Consider the following 12,973-nt stretch of genomic DNA (forward strand, 5'->3'; position numbering starts at 1 on the left):
GGCGCTCACTCCAGCGTATGACATAAGGCCCTAAATGGTGGCCACCATCAGCTTTCGCAAAGAACTGCCGTTTTGGCGTCGACTAGTAGAGCCGCCATCCATCATGCATCAATCAGGTGTACGCATTCTGACTCACGAACGATGTGAATGCTCATAGTTACGACTCGAATGTGATCCAGTTGATTCAGCCACCTGCGTATCAAACATTACGTTTCATTTCAGGGGTCGCGATCCGAAGGTGAATTATACGCAGCACCTTGAGCCATCACTTGCGTGAGCAGCCCAACATCCTATCGAACTAGTCTCCTCTCTAGGCGGATGACTCGATATCAAAAATGAGTAGATCTGTGCTCAACCATTCAATCAAAGCGATCTTCTAACAAAACCAAGACATACCTTCGAGCAAAGGTTCAAAGAACGCCCGATAATCATCAAGCGCCTTGTGTGGGCGATACTCGTTCAACTTGGCTTGACTCTCGAACAGGAAAATGACCCCTGAGGTACGATCTTAATGACCACTCTGAAACAAGACGAAAAATGGCATACCTTCGTCGAAGCCGTGTCCGAGATGGTTGTACACCGTTTCACCAGTGATAAGGCTTTGGATTGCAGGTATCTGCGACGGAAGAGCGCTGGCGCTGTCCCTCACGCCCTGTTTCTGTTCTGGGGTCACCTCGGGCTTAAATTTGTACAGGACTGTGCTGTGCATTAGCATCTGATGTCAACGCTTCGAAGGAGGGTTTACCTATGTGGTGAATGGTCATGATGGATTGAAGGGGTGAGGGGAAGTGATAGCTGAGTCCATTTGCTTGATGTCTATTTAAGCAAGGGTCGGACTAAAAACTGAAACTGGAGAATTGTTTGCGAGGTCTCTGCAAGAGGTTCATAGTGATTATTGATCAATTGAGGAGCTACAACGGACTGCCACATCATGATACTGTGCACCGCAGCATCCTTATCTGAGCGGGGGCACTGCAACCATTACTAATAGTAAGATTGTAGTTGAACGTTGAACGTTGAGCGCTGAATCATGCATCATGCATCAAGGCTTTAGCTCGATGTGACAACATTTGAATCACAATTTTAGTCATACCAATGGCAACGTAAGTACTAGCATGGAAAAAATATTATGATGGAATTACCACCACCCCGCTCTTTGCCTGGTGTCCAGTTTGTGCAGTATTCGGCTTTTGTTTAGAATTAGTGGTACATAGTGATTGTTAATGTACAGTGCATTGGTTTGGCAGAACTATGACGGCGTGTGCATGTGACCAACGCCGTGAGTAAATATAAAAATTCAAATTCAAACCCGTGACCAACCTGTGACGATCAGTAATCGACCACTGGTCCCGAGCGGCGAGCAAGAGCGGGTATGACACCACTGTGCGACCTAGAAATACCAATCACTCCACTGTAGACCATCGAGCGATATCTCATGGTCCCAAGCAAGAGCACATTATGCGACCTAGAAAGAACAATAGCTCTGCTGTGGACTACCGAGTAACAGCTTTTGGTTTGCTTTTGGTCCACTGCACACAATGCGTTTCTACTTCTGTGGATGACGCCGTGGTGGACATTGTTGATGAGGTGAGTATTTAAGGACTCCTGCACAGTCCAAATCAATTTGACATTAGCTACTTCATCATGCAACCTTTTACCCAACTTTCATTTCCATTTGGCGACCTTCCGGTTGAGCTGGTCCTCCTTATCCTTAAACATGCGGCACAACCCAGTTTTTCTCAGATTGCACCATACAAGTTCAAAAACCCATACTCATTCGCCCTCGCTCTCTGTCTTGTCTCTAAAGAGGTCAGGAAAACGGTGTTGCCCGAAATTCTTCACACCGTGTTGCTCCCGCAATTGCGCAGCGTGACAGCGTTCGTGGACACCTTACGTATGCAGCAGGCATACGCTCAGCAAGATCATCAATTCAAATTTGACTACGCGAAGCATGTACGCAGGATGTGGATGGGACAGTTTCGTGGCTCCCTCCCAGGACTTTCGCTCAACGAATTCGGACAAATGCAATCTGGGCTAGACCTCAGTCCCCTGGCCCCTGTCCTGCTCGCTGCACCGTCCATCGCAGTCGACTTTGAGAATCTGGGCCTTGTGTCAGGTTGCCTTTTCCATGCCTGGAAATCACGCGTGGATAGCCACGAAGAATCTCCAGTTCTGTACAGCCCAAAAACCTTGATGGTAACGGGTACTGAATCCATGACTCGCCAATGGTCGTTCTACATCAAGACCGACCATGGAGCGGCTTTCCTTGCTTCTATATCTAATGTCATCTCCATCACACACACGATAACCGACAGCACTCGGCACCAGTGTGGCATCTGCCACCGCGATAGTGCATCGAAAATCTACAAGCTGCCTGAGTGGATGGCGCGGGCCCCACTCAGCAATCTCCAGACCTTTTCATTGCCCATTCCGCATAGCGCGCACACGCTTGCTGAATGTGAGCCTACCGGAACGGACATGAAAGTAGAACTTTTGACGTTCTCTGTTTCCAAGTTGTCGCCGCGCCGACGCACGCTCAAGGAACTAAGGATGATTCAGCAAATGGGGAGTTCTCCGTCTGATCATGGTCTTTTGGCGGCGTCCCATCTTCGATCATCCTTTTGTATCCTTTGTCAAGATTGGCTGAAAGCTTGGGCCTGTGGATTAGGAAGCTGACTGGTTATTGTATATGTATTGCTACCAGTTTCCTATTAGCGTTGGATATTACATTGGAATGATACCTGCAGGCACTCATTGCATGTACGCGCAGCATTAGGACCCTGCATAATAAAATTCTCTTACAGATAAAATATGTACTGCTGAATACACAAGAACAAGACACTCACCTCGATAGGTATATTGACAGTGAATGCACTAGCAACAATACGAAGACCCACAAGCAGCGCATCCCCGACTCTACTTTAGTGGAAGAGGGTTCTGTGGCAAGCAAGGTGTAAGAACGGCTATCCGACCCCAGCACACATGTCAGTGTCACCTCGGGATTTGGAATTTGACTTCGAACGGTCTCGTAGTACTGTTTATCATTCAATGCTACTTCTACTCTATCGGGTTAATTTCTCGTTTCCGCAGCGACTGGAAGGATCGACTCGTGACATCCTGTTTAACTGATGCATGGTGATTAGATGATGTACAATGCGGCAATTATGATCAAGAATAACGTAGGACTACAAATGCACACCGCTTTCTTCTTCATCCTCCCCAGTCGAATTCGATGATCCAAGACCCGAGTTGTCTCCCGGGAGAGGTGCGTCCAACGGCTCGAGTCCAATATCACCAGTCCCAAATCCACCACTGGCATGCCTACCATTTCTACTTTCAGGTGCCGGTTCAGGAGGAAGGTCATAATGAGCGCTAGTGGCATTCGACGCTCCACGCTGGGTGAGCGCCAATTTGAGCATGAATATTCGCTCATCTTGCGATGCTCTGTGTGAACGCGTGCGTCGATCTCAATAAGTGCAGTGAAATCCATGTACTGCCTTGTACTGACAACGTCTGGTTGTTTTCTTTGATTGCTTGTGCGATGTCTGGGTCGTCTGCATATTCCTGGAGTTCTTCTTGCGTGCGTTTTAGATGGGAAATTGAGTTTTGAAGACGACCGATCTCTGATATTTGATGTTCAAGTTTGTCCTTGGATATGCGTCTCTAAATCGTGATTACATACCATCGGCAGAAACTTCAGGATCAAAGGAGATAGCTTGCTGAAACGTGAATGGTTGAGGGTGACATGGAGTAAATTCCATCGTGCTCCTTCAAGTGTGTGGTAGTCATGAACGAACCACTGATCAGGCCCCGCTGACATACTTGACTGCCGATTCCCGCCAGATGATAGTTGGAGTCGCGGCGAATTATTGAATAATGAGTATTCGGGGTCCGCTCTACACCGTAGTCTGCAACAAGTTGTCGATCCATTCAATATTTCAATACTTGGCACAGTCGTAATTTGCCATCAAAACCCAATAAGTGGCTCTCAGTTGCTCGCTTTCTCGCGTCATGGACGAGTCTGTCGCTCTCGATGCTCTTGCTGACACACTCACAAGACTATCCACGAATTCGTACAGTGTTGACCTCCATGTGCAGCACATTCGCCTGGCAAAGTCTATGGAAGACAAGGATCAAATATTAGTTGCTCTCGAAATGGCAACAAACTATATAGCAACACCAGACGACGTTTGGCTACCTCTCATTGACGCGAAAACTGCCGCGAATGATATAAATACGCCAGAGGGTGCACTGGAGGTGTTGGGCGTATATTCGAAGGCAGAGCAGGACTACATGTGTATGTGAGCTGCAGTATACGTTCTGGGAGATATTGACAGGCTATATCTAGCCTTCTCCATTTTGCAAAAGCATCTGGAATTCCTAGCCGACCGTCACGAACACTTCTCTGGGTTGGAGGTTGAACCAGATAGCCTAGGAGAGCTGTTTTCTGATGACTGGACTCGGGAACTCATGTCGATTGTGGTTTCCAAAGGCGCTGGTGACATAGCACAAGTAAGTTCTTCAATGCAACACAATACTAAACGCTAACGACACGCAGAGTCATATACTTTGGGATCAGTATTACAACTGGGAACTTGAGATACTGGAGAAGGCCTCGATGGATAAGAAGTGCGTTGCAAAGTTTCGACGCTTCGACGACTCGTAGCAGCTCGCTTATGATATGTCAGGCCCCTATTGGTCAACGTGATTGAAAACATCCTGCTCGCTCGTCTCCAGCAACCGCATGCCAGTAAGATATCATCATTCATATACTTTTTCGATACTAAGGTCGCAACCATAGAGCATCAGGACACCTATCAATCATACTCCTCGTTTACAACTGCGCACAAGCCTCCTAGTGAATACGAATCGCTTCTCATATCTGCGTCAAAATTGCGCTCACGAGCTGTCAAAGAATATGAGAAACGAGAGGCGTCGGAGATGGTATTGGTAAGCAAACTACTTTTTCTTCGTAAATTTCTGACTGTTCCTCTGTTTAGGCAGCTGCTGGATACTCACTCGATGCATACGCAACCTACATCGCTGCAGAGCGACGTCGAAGAGATCCGGATTATTTCATTCTTTGTGGATTGTACGAACGCGGCCTTGCAGAGGCATCAAGACGCCAATTTGCTGGCGAGCTTGGCGCAGAACGGGCAACACAGATGTTTTGGGTTGGATACATTGATTTTGTGAATTCACAAGGTCAAAGTGCGGAGTTTTGGCAACGTGCGACACGCAGCGCACCAGGCTCGGGCGAAGTTTGGGCACGATACATTCGTTTCCTGGTAAGCTCAACAAACTTTGGCCCGCTCCCTCACCATGCCTATTCTCACGCCAGGAACGGGAACAAGAGTCCGAGGCCAGTACGGATGAGATGGATGCCAGTCAGAATGAAGATATTGAAGGTAAATAATGGTGTTGGACTCCATTCCTCGTTTTCTTATTCATTTTTTTTTCAGCTGCCTACGCTCGTGCACTCTCAACAACCCTGTTTAGTAGGGGCAGGAAGAGTGATCCTGAAGTTGACGCTGACCAAATTGTACCTTTGGTTCTCGCTCGTGCAGGCGCGGCAAAGCGCGCAGTTGAAGCCGGTCATGATGACGGGGATAGTCTGACCACCCTCATCAAGGTCGTGGAGGATGGGATCGCGATGGTTCGCCAAGGTAAGAATGTATGCTCTTTGACCCAATTATTGATAGCAACGATAAGTACCCTTCCTTCAGCATCGAGCAGTGGAGATCCCCGCTTCAGGCTAGAGAAGTTTTTGTCTGAATTCGTATGTCAATTCATGAGCGCCGCAAATAAACTTAGCGAACTTTCTATGTAGTATCTCAGTCTTGCGGACGTTCCGGATGCTGCCGTGCAATTATGGGCTTCCACAGCAGCTCACTATAAATCGAGCTGGGCAGCTTGGGTGGCTTACACTGATGTTCTCATGTGCGCTCCATTCATTTTCATTTACATGGATGTTCAGTTAACTGTTTCCAGCCGCACATATCATCATGATCTTGCTCGCAAAAACTTCCAAGATATGAGCACGAAGAACCTGGATTATCCAGAGGCCCTCTGGGATGCATGGCACAATTTTGAACATGCGCACGGGTCCCTTTCTTCTCTCGAGGAAGCCATATATAAAATCACTCAAGCAAGAGCCCAACTTGAAACGCGGAGAGCGCGGGTAAGTGCGCTCTCATAATAATTTGGTAACAACTCAACTGCATTTTAGGAGGCCGAGAAAGCATATGCAGCAGCGGCAGCACAGTATGCAGAGCAGCAATCTGCATCAATGCCAACTGTTCCCGCGACAGGTGCGACACAAGATTCAATACCGATTGCCAGTGAAACTATGGATGTCGACTTCCCAGCTCCAGCAGACACGAAAGGGAAGCGGAAAGCTGAGGAAGAACCCCTTGTTACTGAAACCAGTGGGGGCAAGAAGCCTCGCCTCGGTAAATCATTCATCGCCGTTATTGCATTGAGGTTTTAATGAGACTGCTTCCAGAAACTCCACCTGTTTCCCTGAAACGGTATGGATGCCTTTATACTCGAAAGGATATTCACTTCACACAAATTCATGATCAGTGATCGAGAGAACTGCACCGTTTTCGTTGCCGACCTACCATCTGAGGCGACTGAAGCCGATCTAAAGGCATTGTTCAAAGACGCGAGTGTTCTATCCTCCTAACTCTGTTCCTCCTATATTTCTTTCTCACTTCCGTGCACTCAGTGTGGCGATATCCGAGACATCAAATTCACCCGTATGCCGGAAACACTAGTCGCAACGGTGGAATTTCATGATAGGGTAGGTCACATCATTTTACGGACCATATCATGTGTACTGACACGTGTATTACTTCCTAAGGACAGTGTGCCAGCTGCTCTTACCAAGGACAAGAAGAGGATACATGAGACCGAGATCGGCGTGCATCTAGCCTGGCGCTCGACGTTGTATGTCACGAACTTCCCAGAAAAGTTCGATGACGCATCTATTCGTGATTTGTTCGGCCAAGTGAGTCATCTTTCTGCGCATTATATCCCAACCTGATTCAGTTCCAAAAGTATGGCCTTATCTTTGATGTACGATGGCCAAGCAAGAAATTCAAAGCTACACGACGTTTTTGCTACTTGCAGTACACATCTCCAGTTTGTGATACTCTTTTTGTGTGAACTGTTGACATCTGACTTTTGCACGGCAGCCGTCAGCTGAACGAGCACTCGAGCTCCATGGTCGCGAGCTGGAGCCCGATCGCGCTATCAGCGTGCTCATCTCAAATCCCGAGCGTAAGAAAGAGAGATCAGATGCAGATGCTAATGAGCGAGAACTCTATGTTGCTGGCCTAAGCAAATTTGCGACGAAAGAAGACCTAAGAAAAGTCTTTGAGACTGTGAGCCCGTTCTATGTGAAGTGGTTGGTTGCTAAGGGTTGTTTCCGTCAGTATGGACCCATCAAAGAAATCCGCCTTGCGGAGGATAAGAGCGGACAGTCCAAAGGGTTTGCTTTCGTCGATTTTGAATCAGAGGTATGGTTTCTACGAACATGCAACTAATTTGTTGTTCATCGTGTCGCTTTGTAGACGGATGCTCGTGCTGCGCTTGCTGCTAATAACTATGAACTGAAGAATCGACGTATCGCGGTCACTTTCACAGATTCTCGTGTGCGTGCGAAGAACAAGTTCAGTCATTCTCTCGCATTACTGTACAACAAATTTACCTTATCCACTTTTTAGAGAGCGCACAGCCGAAACAGGTCTGGGCCGCCGCGCTGACGCTCGAAACCGTTCTGTTCGAATTCGAAACATTCCCTCGGGAACACAAGAAGGACTACTTCATCAGCTCCTGGAGAAACATTTTCTCGTTAAACGAACAGAGGTCTTCACTGCTTTGAACGAGGCAGTGGTCGAACTTGAAAATCCTGCTGTTAGTATTGAGTTCACACGATCCGCAGAATCCTAGTGACACGTTTATAGGAGGCTGGGAAGCTACTGCTTAGGACTGAACCTATCATCTTGGGCGAGAATGTATTACAATTTTCTGAAGAGCAGGCAGGGCCTTCCCATGGCCAGCCTGCGGCACCGCCGCCAGCAACTGGGGGCATGTTTGTACCTCGGGCAACTGGGTCTCGGCCGAGAGCGGGCCTTGGTCGCGCCCGCAAACCTGGTCTTGGTGCCACGCAGGCGTCATCGAGTTCAAGCGCCCAGCCACCAGAGCAGAAGGGAAAGAAGGGGCAAGATGACTTCAGAAAGATGTTGGGTTAGATTATTGCACACGGCAGTATTACATCCCTGGTTCTAATACGTTGGACTCACTCATCAGTGAGCTCGGTATACTGATAGTCCATCTAACTCACGTGTTGTGGTCTCGGATCCTATTTACGATAGGTAACGACTATGAAGGAATGTCTCTACCACGAAATAATATGGACCTAGTAAAGTTCCATATATGTCCACGCGAAGTCAGTACGTGACCAGTCGTGGGCAGGACATCCTTTTATGGGAGGGAGCATAATAAGGGTTTAAGGAGGGGGATGAAGTGTCCAGCGCGCAATAGCTATGGTCGTATAATAATGCAAGCAGGGCGTATGGTTATAAAAGATCATGACTAACTACACAACAGCACAGCATGAACCAGGGGATGGCCACAGCTTAACACCCGGTGAGAGTATTTGTGGGAAAGTTATATCCACCTTGTGCCCAGGTTGTGATGTTGGGGTCGGTGTATGCGTTCAGGTGACTGCGCAATGTGAGATATTGACTGATAGCAAGAGGATATGATGGATACACACCTATTGATATAATCCGCAGTGGGGCGGTTTGGTGGATCGCAGGTCAGGCCATTTTGGATGCCTTCCCGCTGGTAGACGCGAACGTAGTCGATATACATTTCACTTGGAAATTGCATGTGCATGAAGTCTTGCTCCTGGAATGAAGCTACGGTGAAACGCGTTCAGTGATCAACGAAAAATATATCTCTGCTGGTTCCACTCACGAGCGAGACCCAGGTTCAGGATAATATACTGCAAATGACGTCAAACGTTGATACAAGTCATATAACAAATAACTTACCATGGGTTCCTCGGGAATTAAACGTGCCGAAATCTGAGCCGTGGTATCTGCCCCAATAGATGCAGATGTAACTTTCCATGTTTCTTGGCCTTCACTGTACCACTGAATGTATCCCTGTGGCCGATTGCTAGGGTTTGACCACCATTCATACCCATACGTCGCGAAGCCCTGCCCGTTGTAGTTCGAACTACTGATGTAGGAGACCGCAGACAAAGCCTGTTGGTAAACACCACCCTTGTAAGAGTTCAATTGAGTTTGGGAATTCTGGATAGTCGTAGCAGGTGTAGTCGAAGTGAACTCATACTGATAGTTGTACGGTGCGGTCTGGAAGGATTGCGAAACTTGGCCTTCGAGGACGCTGACGTCGACTTGGGTCTCGAAAATGTCGATTTCTGGAACTCCACGTCCCGTATCTACATTAGGCCCAGGATGTTCTTGACCGGTGCAAGTGCAACTCGGGAGTCGTTGACCTGGTTGATAGCTCAGAGGCCCGCCGCCGGCTCCACCTGTGGCCGCTGCAGCAGGAACTCCATTCTGGGTCTGATTAGGCAATATTCCTAGGTCACACGTGTCATAGCTGTATGGCCAAGTGCCTGCAAAAATATAAGACACAAGTGAGAGAACATACACATTCACACTCTAACCTTGGGTGGTGCCTCCATAACCAGCGCGTCCCTATCAGTATTAGTCATTACCGCTGAAAGTCTCGCAGATTATAATGGCTCACCAAGTTGCCCATGGTCCATGCACCTAAATAACGGTGTCAGTAAAATAGATAGCGCCCGATAGCTAACTTTGCCCACCAGGCCAGAAACCAGGAGCTAGAGGCGAGCCTGGCATGCTCACGTTGACCTCTATGTATCCCGTTGTAAAGCAGATCTTGTTCCATGTTGTGACCATGCCTATAAATGATGAGTCGACAGGGATCATCACATTGGCGGATTCCACACACCACTCATGAAGTTGAGGTTGTTTATGGGCTGTTCCGACATAGTGATTACCATGTTACCGCCCTGAGTCGTTATAGACTGTGATGGATGTCAGATCATGATGGATACAAATTCTGGATGCTGCCACACCTGCGGATCATACCACTCGAGGTCACCAGTAGCCCTGTATCAGGAAGTATTATATCGGCTGACAATCTCACGCGGTTCACGCTCACCAATAATGAAGGTTCTCTGCCTCCCAGAATGGGTCATCTCCAGGCCAGAATGTTCGACCATCCGTATTAAATTCATCGCTGAATACTAACTGGTATGTATCTCCATCACTGCCCGTTCGGTAGTGATATTGTGATGGGGTGGCGGCATCTATGAGGCTCGGCATGCCTGGGAGTAGCGGTATCTGACCCGAAGCGTTTATCCCACCCAAGTTGTATCCTGTTGTCGTGTCGGTTGGTAAGGTAAAATAATGTATGATTGGGTATCCAGCGAACAGCGTGATGAGTCCAACGACGAGGATGAAAAGTGCAGATGCGTTTGCCCATCCTCGAGCTGAGAAAATTGTAAAAGAACTATCGAGTGCGGCATCATTGACTGGATCTGGATTGTGTAGAGCGTCATCAAGATCTGGATCCTTGATGTCCCAGAGATATGGTGGAACGGTAGACGAGGTTCCTAGCGGACCGCCGGGCTTTTCGCCGGTCACAGAAGAGACCTCAGAGGCGGGGGCACTGAATCGTGAAGGGTTGTGAACGCCGTTGTTCTGGGATGTAGATGGGTTGTACTTGAAGCGCCAACAAGTTCACAGCAAGATCAACAGAGTGAAAAAGTAGAGTGCTCACAGAATAAGGACCATACCCCCCTCCAATTTGACCACTAGCTACTCCCTGTGCGATAGCACCCCTACCTGATTGCATCTGGCTGCCTGCGGAACCAGACCTAGCTGGGGGTCGCGACTGATTATACGGGGCCTGCATAGATGAACCTTGCGGACTCTGTGGTACGGCGTAATATTCCTGGGCGCTTGGAGGAGGCCGGCGTTGTTGCTGGGGGACCATGGAGTTAAGAGGAAGAGCGACGACTCGGGAACAGGAAGAGGAAGATATTCGCAGGGCGACCCTGACCCACGGTGGCTTCAACGCTGTAGTCTAAACCTGGACGAATTGACTTTCTCACGCTACACGCATGCCCAGCCTGCTTTGAAATTGTAACACCACGCTTCGACAATATTGCCGTGGTGATGATAATTAAACAAACATCACGTATGGTCCAACAGTATCAACTACATCTTCATCCTACATACCGATCCACCACCTGTGTTTCCATCGAACGTGAAAAAGTTTGCTATCGGCGCTTCTCGAGCGGCGAGAGCTTTCAAAATATCCTGCGCCAAGATCCCTCCAACAACTGCGCATGTCGGCGAAAACTCGTGCACAGCTGATGTGCTCATTGCACTGGAATACATACGTCATTTTTTATCCCCAAACAGGTAACTTTAATAATGCGTACTCAATCAAATCCGGAGGAACTGAAGTCAGAACTTGTCGGTTAACGTCCGACAAAGCGAGGATAGAATTGGCTATTTGCCCTAGCTCAGAGGTTGCGTCAATGTCATCTGGAAGTTTGCCTTCATGGATATGTTGATACTCCCAAAGGGCTAGCAGGTGGACATCAGGTCATGCGTGTTGGAACTAGAGCGTGAGATTGATTCATACCTAGAATGATGTGCACCACGGCGGGGTTGAGTTCCTTTGTCTGGCGTTTTGTCAGACCTGTCCACCGATGCTGCAAAGCCGTCGACAGCCGTGAGTAGGATGCAGTCGCTTTCACATTCTTTGGTGCTTCTTTGGGTGCCGATCGGTCACTTTCCTCAATAATGTTAGACGACAAATGGAGTAAGATTGACAGCCAATAGAGACGAGCTGTCATCCAGAACAATGGATAGAGGTCACTCACGGAGAAATATAATCATGCTTGAGCAGATCACAGAAGACGTAACCGAGCAAGCCAAATGTACCACCAGCATAGAACGGCTTCCCAAACTGCCGGCAGATGTCGTTGATCTTAATCTAAAAAGAGCAAATGGACTAACGAGTACACTGAGAATCGTTGAACTTACCAAGGCTTCGCGGTCCCAATCCGTCACGCAAACTAGATCAACGCTCATAATGAGGGCTTCTAAAGACCCCTGCTCTAGAAGCGTTGGATGTCTCAGGGCTTGCACTGTAACAAGTGGATTCAGTGCCTCTATTCGAGCCTTTGCGGCATCTACTCTCTATCAGAAAAAACCCGATAAATAGCCACAAAAAGTCTGCGAGGGTTGAAATTTGTAGTACCTTTTTCCCCACATCCTCATCTCTGAAAAAGAAGCCAGCTCCCAAGTCCTCCTCCTTAACTTCTTCTGAGTCGTAAATGACAAGTTTCCCTATCCCTGCCAAAACGATGTTTTTGATTGCTTCTGTCGCGGTGCCCCGCAGTCGGATAACCAAGATGGTGGCATTTCGCATTCTATCAATGGCCAGTTCAGTACTCGAGGTATGCGAGCAAGTCATGTCTGCTCATTGTGTAGCAGACGATCGTGCACTCACCGTTGCTGAGCTTCAAGGCCCCATAATCGTATCTGACGGTCATAAACAGCTGCTTCATCTGCGTAACCACCAAGGTTCAATCGTCAATGCACCAAAAGAAGACGCGTCTCCTGTCAGCGTATGGAGCCAATCTGCAGGGATTGTCCGACCTTCCGTAATCTGCACCGGGTCGCCTTTGCTCCCTCCTTCGTAGTGTGTGTCCATGACGAATTGGCACGACAACGTATAAGTAGGTCGATATGAATCACGTCCAATTGACTAGGAATTGAACGCGGGTCAATGATTTGGCCAAAACCACTTTGCGAGTCACAGGGTGGTCACGCCAGGCCAAACATGGAACTCCCCTGTTCTCAAGCAATCCGACAAAAATACAGTC

At 48.2% G+C, this 12,973-nt stretch overlaps 6 protein-coding genes across 6 annotated transcripts; 2 read left to right on the forward strand and 4 right to left on the reverse strand.

Annotated features, from left to right (window-relative positions):
• Positions 1-59: 59 nt before the first annotated feature.
• Positions 60-1,023, reverse strand: HD556DRAFT_1376642 (stress responsive A/B barrel domain-containing protein). Its single transcript, XM_041303108.1, has 5 exons — positions 746-1,023; positions 547-696; positions 397-495; positions 137-345; positions 60-82 (listed from the first exon to the last, which is right to left on the reverse strand). The coding sequence occupies exons 1-4, from the start codon at positions 762-764 to the stop codon at positions 311-313; spliced, it is 303 nt and encodes a 100-aa protein (XP_041159454.1). The 5' UTR covers positions 765-1,023; the 3' UTR covers positions 60-82; positions 137-310.
• Positions 1,024-1,269: 246 nt separating this feature from the next.
• On the forward strand, positions 1,270-2,846 carry HD556DRAFT_1376643 (uncharacterized protein). Its single transcript, XM_041303109.1, has one exon. The coding sequence runs from the start codon at positions 1,645-1,647 to the stop codon at positions 2,674-2,676; it is 1,032 nt and encodes a 343-aa protein (XP_041159455.1). The 5' UTR covers positions 1,270-1,644; the 3' UTR covers positions 2,677-2,846.
• Positions 2,847-3,190: 344 nt separating this feature from the next.
• On the reverse strand, positions 3,191-3,889 carry HD556DRAFT_1376648 (uncharacterized protein). Its single transcript, XM_041303110.1, has 2 exons — positions 3,683-3,889; positions 3,191-3,623 (listed from the first exon to the last, which is right to left on the reverse strand). The coding sequence occupies exons 1-2, from the start codon at positions 3,759-3,761 to the stop codon at positions 3,430-3,432; spliced, it is 273 nt and encodes a 90-aa protein (XP_041159456.1). The 5' UTR covers positions 3,762-3,889; the 3' UTR covers positions 3,191-3,429.
• Positions 3,890-4,011: 122 nt separating this feature from the next.
• On the forward strand, positions 4,012-8,258 carry HD556DRAFT_1238518 (uncharacterized protein; the record flags this gene model as incomplete). Its single annotated transcript, XM_041297979.1, has 22 exons — positions 4,012-4,297; positions 4,349-4,512; positions 4,559-4,629; positions 4,689-4,750; positions 4,802-4,950; positions 5,001-5,288; positions 5,342-5,408; positions 5,463-5,666; positions 5,727-5,779; positions 5,831-5,940; positions 5,992-6,181; positions 6,230-6,452; positions 6,506-6,530; positions 6,586-6,673; positions 6,731-6,805; positions 6,866-7,012; positions 7,063-7,146; positions 7,200-7,388; positions 7,440-7,523; positions 7,578-7,675; positions 7,731-7,920; positions 7,971-8,258. The coding sequence occupies 22 exons, from the start codon at positions 4,012-4,014 to the stop codon at positions 8,256-8,258; spliced, it is 3,135 nt and encodes a 1,044-aa protein (XP_041159457.1).
• A 387-nt stretch (positions 8,259-8,645) lies between these two features.
• HD556DRAFT_1238588 (glycoside hydrolase family 16 protein) lies at positions 8,646-11,067 on the reverse strand (the record flags this gene model as incomplete). The annotated part of the gene is made up of 11 exons (XM_041297986.1): positions 8,646-8,733; positions 8,786-8,930; positions 8,989-9,016; positions 9,066-9,658; positions 9,710-9,740; positions 9,793-9,815; positions 9,869-9,967; positions 10,018-10,093; positions 10,145-10,178; positions 10,231-10,793; positions 10,852-11,067. 11 exons carry the CDS (start codon positions 11,065-11,067, stop codon positions 8,646-8,648), a joined length of 1,896 nt encoding a protein of 631 aa, XP_041159458.1.
• A 115-nt stretch (positions 11,068-11,182) lies between these two features.
• On the reverse strand, positions 11,183-12,801 carry HD556DRAFT_1480117 (uncharacterized protein; the record flags this gene model as incomplete). Its single annotated transcript, XM_041308617.1, has 8 exons — positions 11,183-11,463; positions 11,519-11,666; positions 11,725-11,873; positions 11,966-12,078; positions 12,129-12,284; positions 12,346-12,517; positions 12,598-12,655; positions 12,747-12,801. 8 exons carry the CDS (start codon positions 12,799-12,801, stop codon positions 11,292-11,294), a joined length of 1,023 nt encoding a protein of 340 aa, XP_041159459.1. The 3' UTR covers positions 11,183-11,291.
• Positions 12,802-12,973: the final 172 nt, after the last annotated feature.

Source organism: Suillus plorans (assembly GCF_016647745.1).
Source record: "Suillus plorans strain S12 chromosome Unknown HD556scaffold_33, whole genome shotgun sequence".
Taxonomy (NCBI): Eukaryota; Fungi; Basidiomycota; class Agaricomycetes; order Boletales; family Suillaceae; genus Suillus; species Suillus plorans.